Genomic DNA, 21,565 nt, shown 5'->3' on the forward strand with positions numbered 1-21,565 from the left:
TGAAATTTCCTACTCTACCCTATGTATCCTAAATCTCGCCTAATAGCCTCATAATTACCTTTCCCCCAGCTATAACTTCTGCCCTTCGGTATATGCCTATCCCTTTCCATCACTAAGGTAAACGTAACCGAATTGTGGTCACTACCACCAAAGTGCTCACCTACCTCCAAGTCTAACACCTGGTCTGGTTCATTACCCAGTACCCAAATCCAATGTGGCCTCACCTCTTGTTGGCCTATCTACATACTGTGTCAGGAAACCTTCCTGCACACATTGGACAAAAACTGACCCCTCTAACGTACTTGAACTATAGCTTTTCCAATCAATATTTGTAAAGTTAAAGTCCCCCACAACAACTACCCTGTTACTTTCGCACCTGTCCAGGATCATCTTTGCAATCCTTTCCTCTACATCTCTGGAACTTTTTGGAGGCCTATAAAAAACTCCCAACAGTGTGACCTCTCCTTTCTTGTTCCTAACCTCAGCCCATACTATCTCAATAGACAGATCCACATCAAACGTCCTTTCTGTCACCATAACACAGTCCTTGACTAACAATGCCATGCCTCCCCCTCTTCTACCACCTTCTCTGCTCTGACTGAAACATCTGAACCCTGGAACCTGCAACAACCATTCCTGTCCCTGCTGTATCCATGTGTCTGAAATGGCCACAACATCGAAGTCCCAGGCACCAATCCAGGCTGCAAGTTCACCCACCTTATTGCATATGCTCCTCGTATTAAAATATACACACTTCAAACCACCCTCCCGCCTGCCAATACACTGCTGTGACCTAGAAACCTTATCTACTCAAAAGTCTGACAGCAGCAGGGAAGTCAGTTGGTACATGACCTCAGACTTTTAGAACAAAGAACAGTACAGCACAGGAAACAGGCCCTTCGGCCCTCCAAGCCTGTGCTGCTCATGCTTCCAACTAGACTATTCGTTTGTAACCCTCCATTCCCAGTGTGTTCATGTGACTATCCAGATAAGTCTCAAACGATCCCAGCGTGTCCGTCTCAACCACCCTGCTTGGCAGCGCATTCCAGGCCCCACCGCCCTCTGTGTAAACTACGTCTCTCTGATATCGGAGTTAAACCTTGCCCCACTCACCTTGAACTTGTGACCCCTTGTGTTTGTCACCTCCGATCTGGGAAAAAATTTCCCACTGTTCACCCTACCTATACCCTTCATAATTTTATACACCTCTATTAGGTCTCCCCTCATTCTCCGTCTTTCCAGGGAAAACAACCCCAGTTTACCCAATCTCTCCTCATAGCTAATACCCTCCATACCAGGCAACATCCTGGTAAACCTTTCCTGTACTCTCTCCAAAGCTTCCACCTTCTTCTGGTAGTGTGGCGACCAGAACTGGATGCAGTATTCAAAATGTGGCCTAACCAACGTTCTATATAGCTGCAACATCATTCACCAACTTTTATACTCTGTGCCCCGTCCAATAAAGGCAAGCATGCCATATGTCTTCTTCACCACCTTCTCCACCTGCGTTGCCACCTTTAAGGATCTGTGGACCTGCAAACCCAGGTCCCTCTGTGTGTCTGTACTCCTGATGGTTCTGCCATTTATTGTATAGCTCCCTCCTACATTAGTTCTACTAAAATGACGATGATCTTTGCGTCATCAATGGAGACGGGAGAGGTTCCGGAAGATTGGAGGATTGCGGATGTAGTCCCTATTTTCAAGAAAGGGAACAGAGATAGCCCGGGAAATTACCGACCGGTGAGTCTGACCTTAGTGGCTGGTAAGCTGATGGAGAGGCTTCTGAGGGACAAGATCTACGAGCATTTGGAGAGGTTTGACATGATCAGGAATAGTCAGCATGGATTTGTCAAGGGCAGGTCGTGCCTTACAAGCCTAGTTGAGTTCTTCGATAATGTGACTGAACACATTGACGAAGGAAGTGCCGTGGACGTGGTGTACATGGACTTCAGCAAGGCGTTGGATAAGGTCCCCCATGCAAGACTTCTTGAGAAGGTGAGAGGGCATGGGATCCAAGGACCTTTGGCATTGTGGATCCAGAACTGGCTTGCCTGCAGAAGGCAGAGAGTGGTTGTGGATGGGTCTTTTTCTGAATGGAGGTCAGTCACCAGTGGAGTGCCCCAGGGATCTGTTCTAGGACCCTTGCTGTTTGTCATTTTCATAAATGACCTGGATGAGGAAGTGGAGGGATGGGTAAGTAAGTTCGCTGATGACACGAAGGTCGGTGGTGTTGTGGATGGTCTGGAAGGATGTCAAAAGTTGCAGCAGGACATAAATAGGATGCAGGACTGGGCGGAGAAGTGGCAGATGGACTTCAACGCGGATAAATGCGTAGTCGTCCATTTTGGCAGAACCAACGGGATGAACGAGTACACTATCAAGGGCAGGAGTCTTAGTAGTGTTGAAGAGCAGAAGGATCTTGGGGTCCGGGTCCACAGGACTCTTAAATCGGCCTCGCAGGTGGGAGAGGTGGTCAAGAAGGCGTGTGGTGTACTGGCCTTCATTAATCGAGGGATTGAGTTTAGGAGTTGGGAGGTAATGCTGCAACTTTATAAGACCCTTGTCAGGCCTCATTTGGAGTACTGTGCGCAGTTCTGGTCGCCTCACTATAGGAAAGACGTAGAAGCTATTGAAAGGGTACAGAGGAGATTTACAAGGATGTTGCCTGGACTGGGAGGCATGCCTTATGAAGTTAGGTTGAGGGAGCTGGGTCTCTTTTCCCTGGAGAGACGAAGGTTGAGAGGCGACCTGATAGAGGTTTATAAAATGTTGAGAGGAATGGATAGGGTGGACTCTCAGAGGCTATTTCCCCGGGTTGAAATGGTCGCTACGAGAGGACACAGATTTAAGGTGCGGGGAGGAAAGTACAGAAGTGATGTTAGGGGTAAGTTTTTCACTCAGAGGGTGGTGAGTGAGTGGAATCGGCTGCCGTCAGTGGTGGTGGAGGCGAACTCGCTGGGGTCTTTTAAAAGACTGCTGGATGAGTATATGGGGTTTTATGGGATTGGGGGTTATGGATAGGTGTTGATGTGATCGGCGCAACTCGTGGGCCGAAGGGCCTGTTTGTGCTGTAGTGTTCTATGTTCTATGTATCACTTCACATTTATGTGGATTAAATTCCATCTGCCAGATCTCTTCCCAATTTTCCAGCCTATCTATATCCTAAATATCTTTTATCTTTTCTGATGGAAGATGGTGGAAGAGAGAATGTCCAGGGTGCATGGGGTCCCTAATTATGCTGACTGCTTTGCCAAGGCAGCAGAAAGTGTAGACGGGGTCAATTGATTGGAGGCTGGTTGCATGATGGATTGGGCTACATTCAGGACATTTTGTAGTTCCTTGCAGTCTTGGGTAGAACAGGAGCCCATACCAAACTGTGATACAACCAGAAAGAATGCTTTCTATGGTGCATCTGTAGTGTGTTGATGAGAGTTGGTGAGAGTCGTAGCTGACATGTCAAATTTCCTTAGTCTTCTGAGAAAGTAGAGGCGTTGGTGGGGCTTTCTTAACTATAGTGTCGGCATGGTGGGACCGGACAGGTTGTTGGTGACCTGGGCACCTAAAAACTTGAAGCTCTCCACACTTTCTACATCATCCCTGTTGATGTAGACAAGGTGATGTGGATAGGAAGAAATAGCCCTCTCAGTGGAGGGGACAATAACCAGGGGGCAAAGATTTAAAGAGGAGATTTAGAGGGAATTTGAGGAAAAAACCATTTTCACCCAGAAGTTGGTGGGAATTGGGAACTCTCTGCCTGAGAGGGCGATAGAGGTGGGATTCCTCATAACATTTAAGAAGCATTTAGGTGAGAGCTTGAAACATGATAGCAGAGAAAGATATGGACCAAGTGCTGGAAAATGGGATGAGAATAGATAGGTGCTTAATGGCTGGTGCAGGCACGATAGACTGAAGGGCCTCTCTCTATACTGGAAAACTTTTAGGAGGAGTTTCTGCTGGCATTCAGGCTGTCACCATATGTCAGATTTGCATTAATTTATCATTTGACAATGCTACATTCAGCTCCAAGGGATTAACCCTGGGGTAAAGTCCCAGGCAATAACTGTGGGGTAAAGTCCTGGGCAATAACACTAGGGCAAAGTCTCGGGCAATCTGATTAATCTGGTCTCCATTCTGGACAGGAGGAGGCTGAGGAGTGGCGTCACTTCCAGGCAGATCTGCAAACAGCTGTGGTGGTGGCCAATGACATCAAGTGTGAGGCACAGCAGGAGATCTGCGTCCTCAGGAAGAAAGTGCAGGAGGCAGAGGAGAGGACTGAGCAGCTGCAGAAAGAACTGGAGATCCTGAAGGGTCACAGGTTAGTCAACTGGAGGCACCAGTGAGCTGTCACTCTGCCACTAACCAGCTGATGCTTGTGGCTAATTGCACTATCATGAAGCAAGCTAACATCACAGCTGCTGATTCATCCCCTGAGAAAAATAACATCTTCAGCAAGAGAAAAGTAGAGTTTGATTTCTCCCTTGCCTCCCCTCATTTCCCCACCCTCCCTCCTCCTCCTCCTCCTGTCCCTATCTCCATATCCTCTCTCACCCTCCCCCATCTCCCACTCCTCCCCTCTCTCCTCCTCCCATCCCCACCTCTGTGCCCTCTCTCTCCCTCCCCCTTCTCCCCTTCCTCATTCTGCCCTTCCTCCACTCCATGCCCTCCTCCACCCATCACTGTCCTCCACTCCATGCCCTCCTCCACCCTTCATCTTCCTCCACCCCTCGCCTTCCTCCAACCCTCACCCTCCTCCAACCCTCACCCTCCTCCACCCTTCATCCTCCTCCACCCATCACCCTCCTCCACCCATCGCTGTCCTCCACTCCATGCCCTCCTCCACTCCATGCCCTCCTCCATCCCTCACCTTCCTCCACCCCTCACTCTCCTCCAACCCTCACCCTCCTCCAAACCTCACTCTCCTCCATCCCTCGCCCTTCTCTCCTCTTTCCTCTGCACGCCCTTTCTCTCCTCCTACCCCCTCGCCTTTTCCTTTTCTACATTATTTCTGGTTTACTTTGAAATCTAACCCACCAGTTGGAACTCTCTCACTTTCTGCTGATGTCCTTCCTCCTGACTGGGACACTTCACCCCCTACACTGGGCCCAGGGTAAGTGGCGAGAAAACTTTTTAAATCTGAATATTAACAGTGAATGTGCAATTAATGAACAGCACAACACTCAAAATCTCATCCTCCTGCCTGTAACTCGAACCTATCAGTGACGTTTGGCTGGGGTCACCATGTAGACTTTGTATTGTGAGGATAATTTTCTCTCAGATTCAAGTCCAGAGTCAGCATCAGAATCCGTCTTTCCTCATTCCAGCCAGTTTCCTCAGATGTGCCCAGATGTTGTAAATTTGACACTCCCGGGGTCACAGGAACTCTGCACAAACAGCACATCTGGCAGTGCAAAAACTGGAACCCTGCTCTTGTTCTTCAACATTAATAGCACCACAAAGGTTCATTTAGTTAGATCAATATTCCCGGGGATATTACTCCCTTCAACTCCTGCTTGAGACCAGATCCTGAAGCAAGTTAAGCAGTTTGACCTGGACCAATCTCTTCTGTTTGCTGACTCACTCACAACAGCTGCTCTCTCTCTGCTTCTCTCTGCTCCAGCTGCTCTCTCAATATTATCCCGGGCTTTGGCCAATCGGACTTTCTCTGAGACCATTTCCCTCATTCGTCCACAGATCTGATCTCTCCCAGGTGAAGCAAAGACTTTGAGCCAGTGACTGAGAAGCTGGAGCAGCTCCCAAATCAGGGGCCGGAGCTCAGGAGAAAGCTCAGAAACTCCAAGCCCGGCTGCCCAGATCACAAGTTTCATTACAAACTGCAAGGGGATGTCCAAGGAAACAGAGCCCTGTCTGTGTGAACAAGAACTTTACACAGCCAGTTGCTGTGATCTGGAAGGTGCTCCCTGAAAGGGCCGTGGAAGCAGATTCAATAGGAACTTTCAAGAGGGTCACACGGACTCGAAACATTTCTCTCTCCGGGTGCCAGACCTGCTGAGCTTTTCCAGCAGTTTTGATTTTATTGGATGTGGAGATGTCGGTGTTGGACTGGGGTGGGCACATCAAGAAGTCTCACAACACCAGGTTAAAGTCCAACAGGTTTACTTAGGTGGCCACTCACCTGATGAAGGAGCAGTGCTCTGAAAGTTCATGATTCCAAATAAATCTGTTGGATTTTAACCTGATTTTATTGGATAAACTGTTGAGGGGAGAAATTTGCAGAACTATGAGGGAGGAGGAGGAGGATGTAGGACTAATTGGATAGCTCTCTTAAACAGCAGACACAGGTATGATGGACCGAATGGCCTTCTGCTTTGTATGACCCTATAATAAACTAGAAGGTGGATACAATCTTGGCCCTTTGTTACTTCAACCTGCACAGTATTTTCCACTAATTGTTTCTGATCCACTGCCATCCAGAGGCCAGTGAAATAATTACTGCTGCCATCTGATGCAAAGCAAGTGGCACTGGTGAGTGCCTGGTGACAGTTTAAATTCCTTTGTCCCATTTCCTCATGTCTGGTCAGATATCCATTGTTCCCTTGGACAGATCTAAATCATTCTAAATCTTGCACTTATTAACAGTTATGCTGAGATGAAGGAGGATAGAGACTTATTTGGAGTTGAAACACTGGCACACAGAGTGATTGGATCAAATGAGTTTTAAATTCCATATTCTGCTGTTTGATCTGATGACTCAATGGTAAATGTTCTAATTGATGTGGAACTGACACATGGTGCACAAAGATCCTAGTTTCAGTTCCTAGTTCATGGTTAGCTTATTCAGCTATTGCATCATGACAGTCAGCCTCAGTGTGTGTTGGAGGAGGGGTAACCTCTCCCAGCATTTGTTGCCCTGATGGAAGAATTCTGAAAGTTGGAAATGTTACAATCGGACAGCAGCTCAGACTCAATTTCTGGTTAATTTTAAATTGCGCTGTGGTGTAGTCTTCATCCAATGTCCACACTTTAAGTCCCGGGAACAGCCTGAACCTGGGCTGGTGAACCTCTCTCCTCTAATGAACCTGGTGTTGTCAGACTTTTTACTCCTCTAATGAAGACAGACAGGCCAGGTGAGAGCTGCTCAGCACAGACAAGGGAACTTCCTGTGCTCTTTGTTTGGGGCTTGGTACCACACCGGTAGAAGCCACAAGAAAATATGACTTTGGCTTTTTCAGTCATTGACAGGTGTCACTGGCTACGCCAGCACTTATTGCACATTTCTAATTGCCTTGAGAAGGTGGTGGTGAGCTGCCTCCTTGAATCACTGCTGTAGTATCTGAACTGTAGGTACACCCACGGTGCTGTTAGGGAGAGAGTTCTAGGATTTTGACCCAGCGACAGTGAAGAAACAGCGATATATTTCCATATCAGGATGGGAGTGATTTGAAGGGGAATCTCCAGGTGGTGATGTTCCCATGTATTGATTCCCCATGTTCTTTTAGGTGGTAGAGATCATGGTTTAAAAGGTGCTGTCAAAGGAGCTTTGCTGAGTTACTGCAGTGCATCTTATACACAACACTATCACTGTTCATCAGTGGTGGAGGGATTGAATGTTTGTAGATGTGGTGCCAATCAAGCAGGCTGCTTAGTCCTGGACGTCGAGCTTCTTGAGTGTTGTTGCAGCTGCACTTATCCAAAGGAATATTCCATCACACTTCTGACTTGTGCCTTGTAGATGGTGGCTAGGCTTTGGGGAGTCAGGAGATGAGTTATTTGCTGCAGGATTCCTAGTCTCTGACTGTTCTTGTAGCCTCAGTATTTATATGGCTAGTCCAGTTCAGTTTCTGGGCAGTGGTAACCCCAAGGTGTTGATAGTGATGGATTCATTGATGATAATGCCATTGAATGGCAAAGAGCAATGGTTAGATCCTCTCTTATTGGTGATGGTCATTGCCTGGCACTTGTATGGCACAAATGTCCTTGCTGCTTGTCAGCCCAAGCCTAGATATTATCCAGATCTTGCTGCATTTGAACACAGGCTACTTCAGTATCTGAGGAGTTGCGAATGGTGAACATTGTGCAATCAGCGAACATCCCCACTTCTGACCTTATGATGGAGGGAAGGTCATTGATGAAGCAGCTGAAGATGGTTGGGCCTCAGACACTATCCTGAGGAACTCCTGCAGAGATGACTGACCCCCCCACAACCATCTTCCTATGTATCGGGTTTGACTCCAACCAGTGGAGAGTTTGCCCCCCAATACCCATTGATTCCGGTTTCACTCGGGCTCCTTGATGCCACACTTGGTCGAATGTGGTCTTGATGTTAAGGGCTGTCACTCCCACCTCATCCCTGGAATTCATCTCTTTTGTCCACGTTTGAACCAAGGCTGTAATGAGGTCAGGAGCTGAGTGACCTGATGGAAGTCTAACTGAACAATTGTGAGCAGGTTATTGCTGAGCAGGTGCTGCTTGATAGCGCTGTTGATAACCCCTTCCGTCACTTTACTAATGATGGAGAGTAGGCTGATTGGGCAGTAATCGGTAGGGTTGGATTTGTCCTGCTTTTTGTGTACAGGACATAGCTGGGCAATTTTCCACATTGTTGGGTAGATGCCAGAATTATAACTGTTGGAAGAGCTTGGCGAGGGGAGCAGCAAGTTCTGGAGTACAAATCTGATTTAAGAATGTCTTAGTAATTTACAAGATTTATTTGAAAACCTTCATGAGAATTTTATCACAATTTAATTCACTTTTTACTCGTTTATTTAATACTAAACTGAGGCTCCATTTGCCAGCACTCAGTGTTCCTGCAGCTGGAGCATGGTGGCACCACCTAGAGGTACCTGGAGGTATCATATCCATTCTCTGATCCCTGTTCAAGAGCTCGGCAGGAAATGACTGGGAGATTTTAAACAGAACATTGCACAGAGGAAAGAGATTTGGTCAACATTGTCACTGAGCATGCTGGAGGGGGAAGAGTATCCAACCAGCAAAACCACTTTCCCTCATACTGGAATCTAAACAAAACAGCTGACACCAAGTGTTCAGATACTGGATCAGAAATCCCAAAGTGTGTTATGAAGCCAGACTTGACCCCAACAATTTATTTTTCTGACCTTCATGTGAGGAAAGGATGCTTTACCCCAAAGTGATTCCACTGACAAATTAAGGATTTTTTTAAAAACAATATAAGCTTTATTTAACACAGTTTAAGTCTAACTGTAACAAAATGTAACAGTTTAACTCTTTAACCGTTGAAAATCAACATGAAAAGGAACAACCCTTAAACTTCTAACTTATTACTATTCAGTTCCAATTAAGCAATATTTCTCTTATAGACTTAAATCCCACTTTAAAAATAGTAAGCAAATCCAGGCATTCTTGCTTTAGATGTAAACAGTTTTGAGTTTCCAGAGAGATTTTATAGAGCGAGATTTGTATGAAGGCTGCTTTCTCAAACAGCCCCCTCAGCAACTGAACTCAGAAAGCTGCTTTCTTCAGTTATAAACCTAGCTCCTCCCATTTCTAGTATCACATGACCATATGACCCTTTATACCTAACTCACCTTTCCATTACTTTAATCAAGAAAACATCCCACGGATATTCTTTTTTGGTACCATAATCTCATTAAGCCTTCTGCTAAATTAATACTTACATGATTAAAAAGAATGATTATCCTGCTTTCCAGCATCTGCTGTATTCTTGCCAGACAAACCCACTGCTTGTGACATATCACTGAATCTTAAAGCAGTCCCTGTTAAACACAAAATATATCAATAGCACAGTGCCATCATATAAGCATAGTATATGTAATTGCATTGAGCAGTCCTGAGCTTGAAGATGAGCTGTTTAGTTCCTTTTAACACACTGAAAGGCTTAGTTTGAAATTATACCATAGAAACATCAAAACAAAGAAAATTACAGGAACAGGCCCTTTGGCCCTTCAAGCCTGCACCGACCATGCCCCCTGACTGAACAAAGCCCCCTACCCTTCCAGAGACCATATCCCTCTATCCCCATTCTATTTGTCAAAACACCCCTTAAAAATCATTATCGTATTCGCTTCCACTACATCCTCCAGCAGCAAGTTGCAGGCACCCACTACCCTCTATGCAAATAACTTGCCTCCTACATCTCCTTTAAACCTTGCCCCTCGCACCTTAAACCTGTGCCCCCTAGTAACTGACTCTTCCACCCTGGGAAAAAGCATCTGACTATCCACTCTGTCCATGCCTCTCATAATTTTGTAGATTTCTATCAGGTCCTCCCTCAACCTCTGTCATTCCAGTGAGAACAAACCAAGTTTCTCCAACCTCATAACTTATGCTCAAGCAGTCCATGTTGCTGGTTATCTCCCACAAGAAGAATTCCAAATCCATGTTTCTAAATTGCTTCATTCCCCTTAATCCCAATCAAACCCATTCTTAAATGTTGATATCATCTTCACTTCAATCATAAACTCACAACATACTATGTAAGTAAAAGGTTAATCATGCTCTCTGCCCTAATTACCTTACATTTTAGCCCTCTCTAACCTCAAGTGATTGGACAGTTTATTCCTATCAGATAATTTTAAACCCTTTTCATCACCTGTTATCCTCTTGTGTTTAATCCAAGCCTTGTCTATTTAGCTGAAGAGTGCACTGACAAGCTTTGAGTCACCCCTGCTGAAGGATATTATAGGTACATGCACTCAGATATCCTGCGTGTGCCAAGTATCATTGGATGCAGCTCTCCTGACCTTTGCCTGTTTGAGGTGTTAGCTGGTGGTGAAGATGTGTTTCTAAGTGCTGTAATCTGGAGGATGGGAGCAGTTTCCTTGGACAGCTGATAATGAGCAATGCAACTCACAATGTATGAGGAACTGCTGTCTGCCCAGCCAAGCCTCTGATCTTCATCAGGCAACGATTTTCTGCTAACTGACAAGTGAAAGGTTGCAGGTTAAAGTGTTTTGAGTTACTGCATTGTAAGTTTGGGACATTTTCAGGTTTGTTTTGGGTATTATTTGCTGTAATTAGTTTGCTGCTTATGCACAGGAGGCAAAGCTCAAATTCAAAGAGAATCTCCTGAGGCCCGTATGTTTCAATGGACAATGTCTTTATATCACATTGTGCCTTCCTGTAAATTGATTGATGTCTGGGAAACATGAGGACTAAACGAAAGCAGTGGAGAGAAATGTCAGGGTGTTGATGCATGCATCATTCCTGAGAGAATGTAGGTCATTAATTTGATTCTGATCCGGAATGATACTCAATGCAGACGGTAAAGATTAGTTGCTACTCTGTTTCATTATCACCACGCTAGTGGTAAACCAGCATTGTATTTTACTTGCTCTGTTCAGCGTATGTGAGATATTTGGATAATTTACTTGGGCCAGTTCAATGTGCTTTCAGTTTCTGGTGGCAGGAGATTGGACTGCGGCCAAAAAAGGGCTGGAAACAAGTGACTGCTTATGATTGCTGATCCAGATGTGGAAGGCCCTGGTTTACTGCCAGATGCAAATGTGGACAAGTCTGGATCTAGGCATGGCCACAGAGCTTCTACAAACACATAAATGGCAAAAGAGTAACAAGGGAGAGAATAGGGCCTTTTAAGGATCAACAAGGTCATCTATGTGCTGATCCACAGGAGTTGAGTGAGATCCTAAATGAATATTTCTCATCAGTATTTACTGTTGAGAAAAGCATGGATGTGAGGGAACTTTGGGAAATAAATAGTGATGTCTTGAGGAGTGAACATATTACAGAGAAGGAGGTGCTGGAAGTCTTAAAGTGCATCAAGGTAGATAAATCCCTGGGACCTGATGAAGTGTATCCCAGGATATTGTGGGAGGCTAGGGAGGAAATTGCGTGTCCCCTAGCCAAGATATTTGAATCATTGATAGTCATGGGTGAAGTGCCTAAAGATTGGAGAGTGGCAAATGTTGTACCTTTGTTTAAAAGCCTGGGAACTACAGGCCAGTTAGCCTCACATCTGTGGTGGGTAAGTTGTTGGAAGGTATTTTGAGAGACAGGATCTACAGGCACTTAGAGACACAAGGACTGATTAGGGACAGTCAGCATGGCTTTGTGAGTGGAAAATCATGTCTCACAAATTTAATTGACTTTTTTGAAGGGGAAACCAAGAAGGTAGATGAGGGCAGTTCAGTTGATGTTGTCTACATGGACTTTAGCAAGGCCTTTGGCAAGCTACTGCATGGTAGGTTGTTGCATAAGGTTAAATCTCACAGGGTCCAGGGTGAGGTATCTAAATGGATACAAAATTGGCTTCTTAACAGAAACCAGAGTGTGGTTGTTGAGGGTTGTTTTTCAAACTGGAGGCCTGTGACCAGCAGTGTGCTTCAGGGATCAGTGCTGGGCCCACTGTTATTTGTCATTTATATTAATGATTTGGATGAGAATATAGGGGGAATGGTTAGTAAGTTTGTAGATAATACCAAGATTGGTGGCATAGTAGACAGTGAAAAAAGTTATCTCCAACTGCAACTGGATCTTGATCAATTGGGCCAGTGGGCTGATGAATGGCAGATGGAGTCTAATGTGGACAAACGAAAAGTGGAGCTTGTTCAAGGAACAAATACTGCGCGTCCTTGATAGGTATGTCCCTGTCAGGCAGGGAGGAAATGGCCGTGTGAGGGAACCATGGTTCACAAAGGAGGTTGAATGTCTTGTTAAGAGGAAAAAGGAAGCGTATGTAAGGATGAGAAAACAAGGTTCAGTTGGGTCGCTTGAGTGTTACAAGGTAGCTAGGAATGAGTTAAAGAAAGGGCTTAGGAGACTCGGAGGGGGCATGAGAAGTCATTGGTGGGTCGGATAAAGGAAAACCCCAAAGCTTTTTACTCTTATGTGAGAAATAAAAGAATGACCAGGGTGAGGTTAGGGCCAGTCAAGGATAGTAGTGGGAACTTGTGCATGGAGTTAGAAGAGATAGGAGAGGCGATGAATGAATACTTTTCTTCAGTGTTCACTTAGGAGAGGGGCCATGATTTTGAGGGTGAGAGTGTGATACAGGCTGATAGGCTGGAGGAGGTAGATGTTCTGAGGGAAGATGTATTAGCAATTCTGAAAAACCTGAGGGTGGATAAGTCCCCTGAACCAGATGGGATACATCCTAGGATACTTTGGGAGGCAAGGGATGAGATTGCAGAGCCTTTAGCTTTGATCTTTGGATCCTCACTGTCCACGGGGATTGTGCCAGAGGATTGGAGAGTGGCAAATGTTGTTCCTGTTTTCAAGAAAGGAAATAGGAATGACCCTGGTAATTATAGGCCAGTTAGTCTTCCTTCGGTGGTCGGTAAGTTAATGGAAAGGGTCCTGAGGGATAGGATTTATGACCATTTGGAAAGATGCAGCTTAAACCAGGATAGTCAGCACGGTTTCGTGAGGGGTAAGTCCCGCCTCACAAATTTGATTGAATTCTTTGAGGAGGTAACTAAGTGTGTAGACAAAGGTAGAGCAGTTAATGTTATATATATGGATTTTAATAAGGCGTTTGATAAGGTTCCCCATGGTACGCTCATGAAGAAGATAAGGAGGTGAGGGATAGAAGGAAATTTGACCGATTGGATAAGTAACTGGCTGTCTCATAGAAGACAGAGTCTGGTGGTGGAAGGAAAATTTTCAGACTGGAGGCCAGTTACCAGCGGTGTACCACAGGGGTCAGTGCTGGGTCATCTGCTATTTGTGATTTTTATCAATGACTTGGAAGAGGGGGCTGAAGGGTGGGTTAGTCAATTTGCTGATGGCACCAAGATTGGTGGAGTAGTGGATGAGGTGGAGGGCTCTTGCAGGCTGCAAAAAGACATTGATAGGATGCAGAGCTGGGCCAAAAAGTGGCAGATGGGGTTTAACCCTGATAAGTGTGAGGTGATTCATTTTGGTAGGACAAACTTGAATGTGGATTACAGGGTCAACGGCAGGGTTCTGAGGAATGTGGAGGAACAGAGAGATCTTGGGGTTCATATCCACAGATCTCTGAAGGTTGCCACTCAAGTGGATAGAGCCATGAAGAAGGCTTATAGTGTGTTAGCGTTTATTAACAGGGGGTTTGAGTTTAAGAGCCGTGGGGTTATGCTGCAAGTATACCGGACGTTGGTGAGACCACATTTGGAATATTGTGTTCAGTTCTGGTCACCTCACTATAAGAAGGATGTGGAAGCATTGGAGAGAGTGCAGAGGAAATTTACCAGGATGCTGCCTGGTTTGGAGGGTAGGCCTTATGAGGAAAGGTTGAGGGAGCTGGGGCTTTTCTCTAAAGAGAAAAGGAGGAGGATGAGAGGCAACTCAGTAGAGGTTTATAAGATGAAGAGGGAGATAGATAGAGTGGACGTGCAGAGACTATTTCCTCGGGTGGATGTCGGTGGATTGTTACTAGAGAGGCGGTGCTCGACAGACTGGAGGGGCTGATTGTGGACAAGTCCCCAGGACCGGATGGAATGCATCCGAGGGTTCTGAAAGAAGTGGCGGAGGTGATAGTGGATGCCTTGGTGGTTATTTTCCAAACGTCGCTGGATTCCGGGGAAGTGCCGGAAGATTCGGAAACGGCTAATGTTACGCCGTTGTTTAAGAAGGGTGCCAGGCAAAAGGCAGGGAATTATAGGCCGGTTAGTTTAACGTCTGTTGTAGGTAAAATGTTAGAACCCGTCATCAAGGAGGAAATAGCGAGGCATCTTGAGGGGAATTGCTTGATAGGGCAGATGCAGCACGGTTTCATTAAGGGGAAGTCGTGTCTGACAAATTTACTGGAGTTCTATGAGGATGTGTCTAGGGCGGTGGATAGAGGAGAGCCGGTGGATGTGGTCTTTCTTGATTTTCAGAAGGCGTTTGACAAGGTGCCTCACAAGAGGTTATTACAGAAGGTCAGGGGGCATGGAGTTGGGGTAGGGTGTTAGCGTGGATAGAGGATTGGTTGTCAAATAGGAGGCAGAGAGTGGGGGTCAATGGGTGCTATTCGGATTGGCGGTTGGTGACGAGTGGAGTGCCCCAGGGGTCGGTGCTGGGGCCTCAGCTATTTACCATTTATATAGATGATCTGGAGGAGGGAACCGAGTGTATGGTGTCGAAATTTGCTGATGACACCAAGATTGGTGGAACGGCAAATTGTGCGGAGGGTGTGGAGAGTCTGCAGAAGGATCTAGATAGGCTGGGCAAATGGGCCAGGAACTGGCAAATCGAATTTAATGTTGGCAAATGTGAGGTGGTCCACTTTGGTAGGAATAATGGTAGGAAGGATTATTACTTACGTGGCGAAAAACTGCAGCAGGCGACGGTGCAGAGGGACCTCGGGGTCCTTGTGCATGAGTCGCAAAAACCCAGCTTGCAGGTGCAGCAGGTGGTCAGGAAGGCAAATGGGATGCTGGCCTTCATAGCGAGGGGGACTGAATATAAAAGTAGGGAGGTCTTGCTGCGGCTGTATAGGGCACTGGTGAGGCCGCAGCTGGAGTACTGTGTGCAGTTTTGGGCGCCGTACTTACGCAAGGATATTTTGGCCTTGGAGGGAGTGCAGAGGAGGTTTACTAGGCTGATGCCGGAGTTGAGGGGGTTGAGCTATGAGGAGAGGCTGAATAAACTAGGCTTGTACTCGTTAGAGTTTAGAAGAATGAGGGGAGATCTCATTGAGACATATAAGATGATGAATGGGATGGATAGGATAGAGGTGGAGAGACTCTTCCCGCTCAGAAAGGACAGTAGGACTAGGGGGCACAGCCTCAAGATAAAGGGGGGGTGGTTTAGAACGGAGTTGAGGAGGAACTTCTTCACTCAAAGGGTGGTGAATCTCTGGAATTCTCTGCCCATTGAAGTGGTGGAGGCTGCCTCGCTAAATATTTTTAAGACGCGGGTTGTTGAGTTTTTGATAAGTGAGGGGATTAAGGGTTATGGGGAGAGGGCGGGAATGTGGAACTGAGCCAAGACAGATCAGCCATGATCTTATTGAATGGCGGGGCAGGCTCGAAGGGCTAGATGGCCTACTCCTGCTCCTATTTCTTATGTTCTTATGTCGCTGTTACTAGGGGGCATAACTATAAGGTTCATGGTGGGAGATATAGGAGGGATGTCCGAGGTAGATTCTTTACTCAGAGAGTGGTTGGGGTGTGGAATACACTGCCTGCTGTGATAGTGGAGTCGGACACTTTAGGAATTTTCAAGTGGTTATTGGATAGGCACATGGAGCACACCAGAATGATAGGGAGTGGGATAGTTTGATCTTGGGATTGGACATAGCTTGGCACAACATTGAGGGCTGAAGGGCCTGTGCTGTGCTGTGTTGTTCTATGTTCTTTCTCTCTCTCCTGCCTTTCTGCTTGTTCTTGTTGGAAAGCTCTCTCTTTTTCCTTTTCCAATGTTCCTCTTTCCCATTCTATTTTGTATCCTCTAATTTAAGTTCTTTCTGTTTCTCTTTTGTGATCTAGTTGTTTTGATTGTAATTGAATTTTGGTTAATTCATGTGCCTCATCCTTTGGAGAACTTGGCCACTCTCTCATCCTCTCCCACTTCAAATTCTGAGCTATACCTTCAATTATATCTGCTTTCCTTAGCCCAATTGCAACTTCTCTGCCAATTCCATTAATTCAATCAACTTTAGATACCTTTTCCAAACCCTCCAAGGTTACATTTTTAACTCCCAGATAAGACTTAGCCATTGCCAAAGCCATTTAGCAGTCACCCACTTTAAAACCTCACAGTGCCACTCCTGGTTCAACACTGTCCCCACTCTCACCACCTTTGAAGTCACCATTCAAGGAATTTTTCTTTTAATAGCCCACAAAGAGCCGCCACTTTTGTTGAGAGCATGCCTGAAGATAAATGGCAGGTTATTTGCCAGGTGACCAAGGATGGGAATTAAACATTGAGGCTATTCAGTTTTTAGGAAGGATAGACAGAATGGAAAAGGTGGTGGAGTTGCATCATTGATTAAATATGATATTGATATGATATTGAGGAATGATATTAGAATAGATAATGTGGAATCTGTATGGGTCGTTATCAGAAACACAAAGGCGCAAAAACATTGGTGGGAGTGGTATACAGATCACCAAACTGCAGTGGTAATGTTGGGAAAAGCATTAGACAAGAAATCAGTGATGCATGTGTTAAAGGAAAATCAGTGATTATGGGCAACTTTAATCTGTGTATAGATTGAGAGGGTCAAATTAGTCACAGTGCAATAGAGGAGGAATTTCTGGAGTACATATGGGATGGTTTTCTGGAGCAATACATTGAGGAACCAACAAGGGAACAGGCCATCCTGGATTGGGTATTGTGCAATGAGAAAGGATTTGATTTGATTTCATTTGATTTTTTGGCAATTTAGTCAATGGGGACAAGTGACCATAATATGGTAGATGAGGAGAGATTAAGTCGGTTAGGATTATATTCACTGGAGTTTAAAAGAGTGAGAGGGGATCTCATTGAAGGCTATAAATTCTAACAGGGTTAGACAGGGTAGCTCCAAAAGGTATGTTCCTGATGGGGGGAGTCCAGAACTAGGGTTCATAGTTTGAGGATAAGGGGTAAACCTTTTAGAACTGAGGAGAAGGGAAATTTCTTCACCCAGAGGGTGGGGAATGTGTGGAATTCACTATCACAGAATGTAGTTGAGGCCAAAACGCTGTCTGATTTCAAGAAGAAATTAGATATAGCTCTTGGAGCTAAATTGATCAAAGGATATGGGGGGAAGAAGGGATCAGGATATTGAACTTGATGATCAGCCAATTTCATAATGAATGGTGCAGCAGACTCAAAGGGCCGAATGGCCTCCTCCTGCTTCTAGTTTCTATGTTTTTATTTCAAATCCCAGAAGGGGAACTCGGAACAATTGCAGTTTAAAATAACCAAGGAAAGATTTGAAAACCAGAGAATGATGTCCCAGAAATTTTATAATGATTTAGAACAAAATGTTTTAGTACAAGCAGTTCAATAAACAATGTCAAAGTCAATCAGCAGAGCATAAATCAGTGTTTATACATAGTATCCCAGACCTTACCCAGTTTGAAACACCTTTATTTCACTACCCACAGAGCTAATTTTCCCTGTACAAAATTCAGTAACAGTTATCACACAAGGCTGTTATATATTTTGGAGTTGCAGCTGAGGTAGGATAAAACAACTGATTGTTAAAAACAGGCTGCTTTCACAAACATAGTTTGTTGGGAGTCCCTACAACTATTCTCGCTGTGGGCTGAAGTCTATAATAGCTACTTTCACAGAGGCTGAATTGCTTCTGATGAACAGTTTTTCCATTTGATCTCTCCTTATCTGAACTAACCTCTTCAGGAGTCAAATTTAATTACCATTACTTTGTGAATCTAAGTTTTAGAAAAAGGTAGAACTTTTAACAAAGTTCATGCCTTGTCTCATCCTTTGAATCACTGACACTTCATTCAAAATGAACGGTGACACGACACCAGGTTACAATCCAACAGATTTATTTGAGATCACAAGCTTTCGGATGAAGTAGCAGTGCTGTGAAAACTAGTGATTTCAAATAAACCTGTCGGACTTTAACTTGGTATCGTGTGACCTCTCATCTTGTCCACCCCAGTCCACTTTAATCAAATGCTTCTAGTTCCCAGTGTTACCAACTTGCCTTCAGTAAACATCTGTTTGCAGTGTTGCTAGGCTCATCAGCATGTCGAAAAGCACTTGTTCCATTACTCTGTTCCAGCCTTTAAGCAGCTTCAATTTTTAAATTGGTCACAAAACACCAGTGGAACATTCCAATTGACTGGATTTGCCTGATATTCTGATTTGATTTAATTTGATTATTGTCACATGTATTAACATATAGTGAAAAGTATTGTTCCTTGCGTGCTATACAGACAAAGCATACCGTTCATTGAGAAGGAAACGAAAGAGTGCGGAATGTAGTGTTACAGTCATAGCTAGGGTGTAGAGAAAGATCAACTTAATGCAAGATAAGTCCATTCAAAAGTCTGACAGCAGCAGGGAAGAAGCTGTTCTTGAATCAGTTGGTACGTGACCTCAGACTTTTGTATTTTTTTCCAAAAGGAAGAAAGTGGAGGAGAGAACATCCAAGGTGTGTGGGGTCCTTGATTATGCTGGCTGCTTTGCTGAGGCAGCAGAAAGTGTCGACAGAGTCAATGGATGGGAGGCTTGTTGCATGATAGGTTGGGCTACATTCATGACCTTTTATAGTTCTTTGTGGTCTTGGGCAGAGCAGGAGCCATACCAAGCTGTGATACAAACAGAAACAATGCTTTCTGTGGTGTGTTTGTAAAAGTTGGTGAGAGTCGTAGCTGACATGCCAAATTTCCTTAGTCTTCTGAGAAAGTAGAGGCGTTGGTGGGTTTTCTTTACTATAGTGTCAGCATGGGGGGACCAGGACAGGTTGTTGGTGATCTGGACACCTAAAACTTGAAGCTCTTGATCCTTTCTACTTCATCCCCATTGATGTATACATTGTGATTTTTCCTGACACTTGGAACATTCTGTGGCCATTCCTTCAGGCAGTAAGTATAAATCTGGGTGCGTTCTTCATCTTCCCTGAGCTGCACAACATTTATGCAGTTCTGGTCTGCTGCCTGTTAAGTATTTGATTGCAAAGACTGTGAAGGCTTCAGCTTCTTCAATGAAAATTTTATCTTCCTGTACCAGGTAAGTGGCATAAGAGTATGTTGGCTGCAGTTTGAAATTTACCCTGTGTGTAATTCTGGGTAGCATCGTTCCAATTTATTTTCTGATCGACAAGGTTACTAGTGGCTTCTGGTCAGTCTCAATCATAAATCTATGGCCCAGGCAAATCAGAGAATTTCTCCTGCACCAAGTTGTTGTTTGGGCTTCCTTTTCAATAACAGCATAGGATTGTTCAGTCTTGTTTAATGGCCAGGAGGCACAGTAAACAGGTCTTCTTTTGCCATCACTTTGGACCTGGAATAACACTTTCCCATTCCTGTTGCAGACACATCAGTTGCTACAGTCATGGGAAGTTCAGGATTGTACTGGGCAAAATATCTGAGGCTGTTTCCTTTGTTTTAATGTGTTGAAATGTTTGCTTCTGATGCTCAGTCCATGCTTGGTCCTGTTGTAAACCATGGCTGAGGGGTTAATTTTGCTGTGATTTACCTAGCTGGCTGGCCAAGTCCATCAAACTTTGCAGCTTTGTTTCTAGGTGACAGGAATTCCTTTATTACCTTTGATTTCTGTGGGTGTGCAGTAGTCCCATTTGCTTATATAATGTTCTCTAAGAATGTTCTCATAGGTCTAAACATTACAACTGGACAGTCAGGTCCTGAAATGGAATCCAGGCTCAATAGACTGTATCTTTCATTTCAAGATGTGGATGAACAGAGTAACAGGACTGCCAATGAACTTTTGACAACAGAATAGAAAAATGATTAAACATTGAAAAGATTGACTACAACACAATACTTATTCACTTATCTTCACTGGTGTACATAGATTTTTAAGGATAACACAAGTTTCAAAATATATCTTACAATGTTCTTGATAAATAAAAAATCCCTGTAAACCAACAGTCCAACAGTGGTCAGACACACCACACTCTGAAACCAAGCAGCAGGTGCCACCAAAAACAACTTTTGTGGATTTCTCACCCAATCTCCCCCACATACTTGTCACACTGGGAGCCAACTGGTCTCAGTGGAACTCCTACTTCCACATGAGTGTTTCCAAATTCCACTCCTGAAAAACATGTCATAGAATCTTCTCCCAAACAATGCTTTCTCCCGGATCATTCACCAAAGATTAACTTCCAGCATTTCCTTCTCCCCCTTCAGTATTCCTTGCTCTGCATTACCATTGCATTCAAGATTCCACTCAATCTCTAGGGTACCCAGCCATCCCAGTAGAAAACTAGTGCTTTACAGGCTGTGTTAAGGTATCACCAGCCTTAGGATTACTTCAGGTGCCTGGCTTCTCACTAGCCAGCGTCTCCATGGCTGCGCCTTTCAGCTCTGCCTTTAACTGGGAGCCTCACTCTGTCCCTTTAACTTCAACGGACAGTACTTTCTCAGATTCCACTGCCTTGTTCCCTTCAGTCTTTCCAGGACTTCTCATTCACCCCATGGTTTCTAGAATTAATGCTCTGTAGCTTTTGGGACATGCTTTCTGCCCCTTACTCCCTTCTCCTACCTCTCTGCTGGCAGTTTCTGTGCGAGCTGCTTTCTTCTCATGTACCTGGTTCCAACTGAACTTTGTTAAGTGCTTCTGCTTTTCCAATATGGCTGCTAAGCAATAGCCTAGTCTATCTTTGTACTCTGTTTTCACATTGTAAACCCTTTAATTACAATGCAGGCACATTGTAATATGAATCTAAAACCCACAGACATGCAGGCTTCTTTGTTTAACATAAGCAAATTGAAGATTTAACCCTTTCTTGTACACAAAATTAAGCTTAAAGCAAAGTCATACTTCTAATACTCATAAATATAGATTACTTAAAACTACCTTTGTTTCCTGACTGCTTCCACTTTGAAAGAAAAAAGCCTCATAACCGTGAAGCTTTCTTTACACTGGTACTATATCCACTTCACACACAATTATGGTGGCACAGTGGTTATCACTGCTGCCTCACAGCGCCAAGGACTCAGGTTTGATGACCAGCTTGGGTCACTGTCTGTGCGGAGTT

The 21,565-nt window shown here is 44.7% G+C and overlaps 1 protein-coding gene across 1 annotated transcript in view; it reads left to right on the top strand.

The window, feature by feature from the left end:
• Positions 1-6,351, top strand: part of LOC145339202 (cytospin-B-like) — a 71,164-nt gene extending 64,813 nt beyond the window's left edge. Inside the window, exons 7-8 of the mRNA XM_080183591.1 lie at positions 4,140-4,315; positions 5,692-6,351. Of these exons, the coding sequence (XP_080039717.1) occupies positions 4,140-4,315; positions 5,692-5,725 (210 nt within the window). The 3' untranslated portion in view covers positions 5,726-6,351. The remainder of the gene's footprint in view (positions 1-4,139; positions 4,316-5,691) is intronic.
• The last annotated feature ends 15,214 nt before the right edge of the window (positions 6,352-21,565 follow it).

This window comes from Carcharhinus amblyrhynchos, unplaced genomic scaffold (assembly GCF_965287045.1).
Source record: "Carcharhinus amblyrhynchos unplaced genomic scaffold, sCarAmb.v2.hapA chromosome_341, whole genome shotgun sequence".
In the NCBI taxonomy this organism is placed as follows: domain Eukaryota; kingdom Metazoa; phylum Chordata; class Chondrichthyes; order Carcharhiniformes; family Carcharhinidae; genus Carcharhinus; species Carcharhinus amblyrhynchos.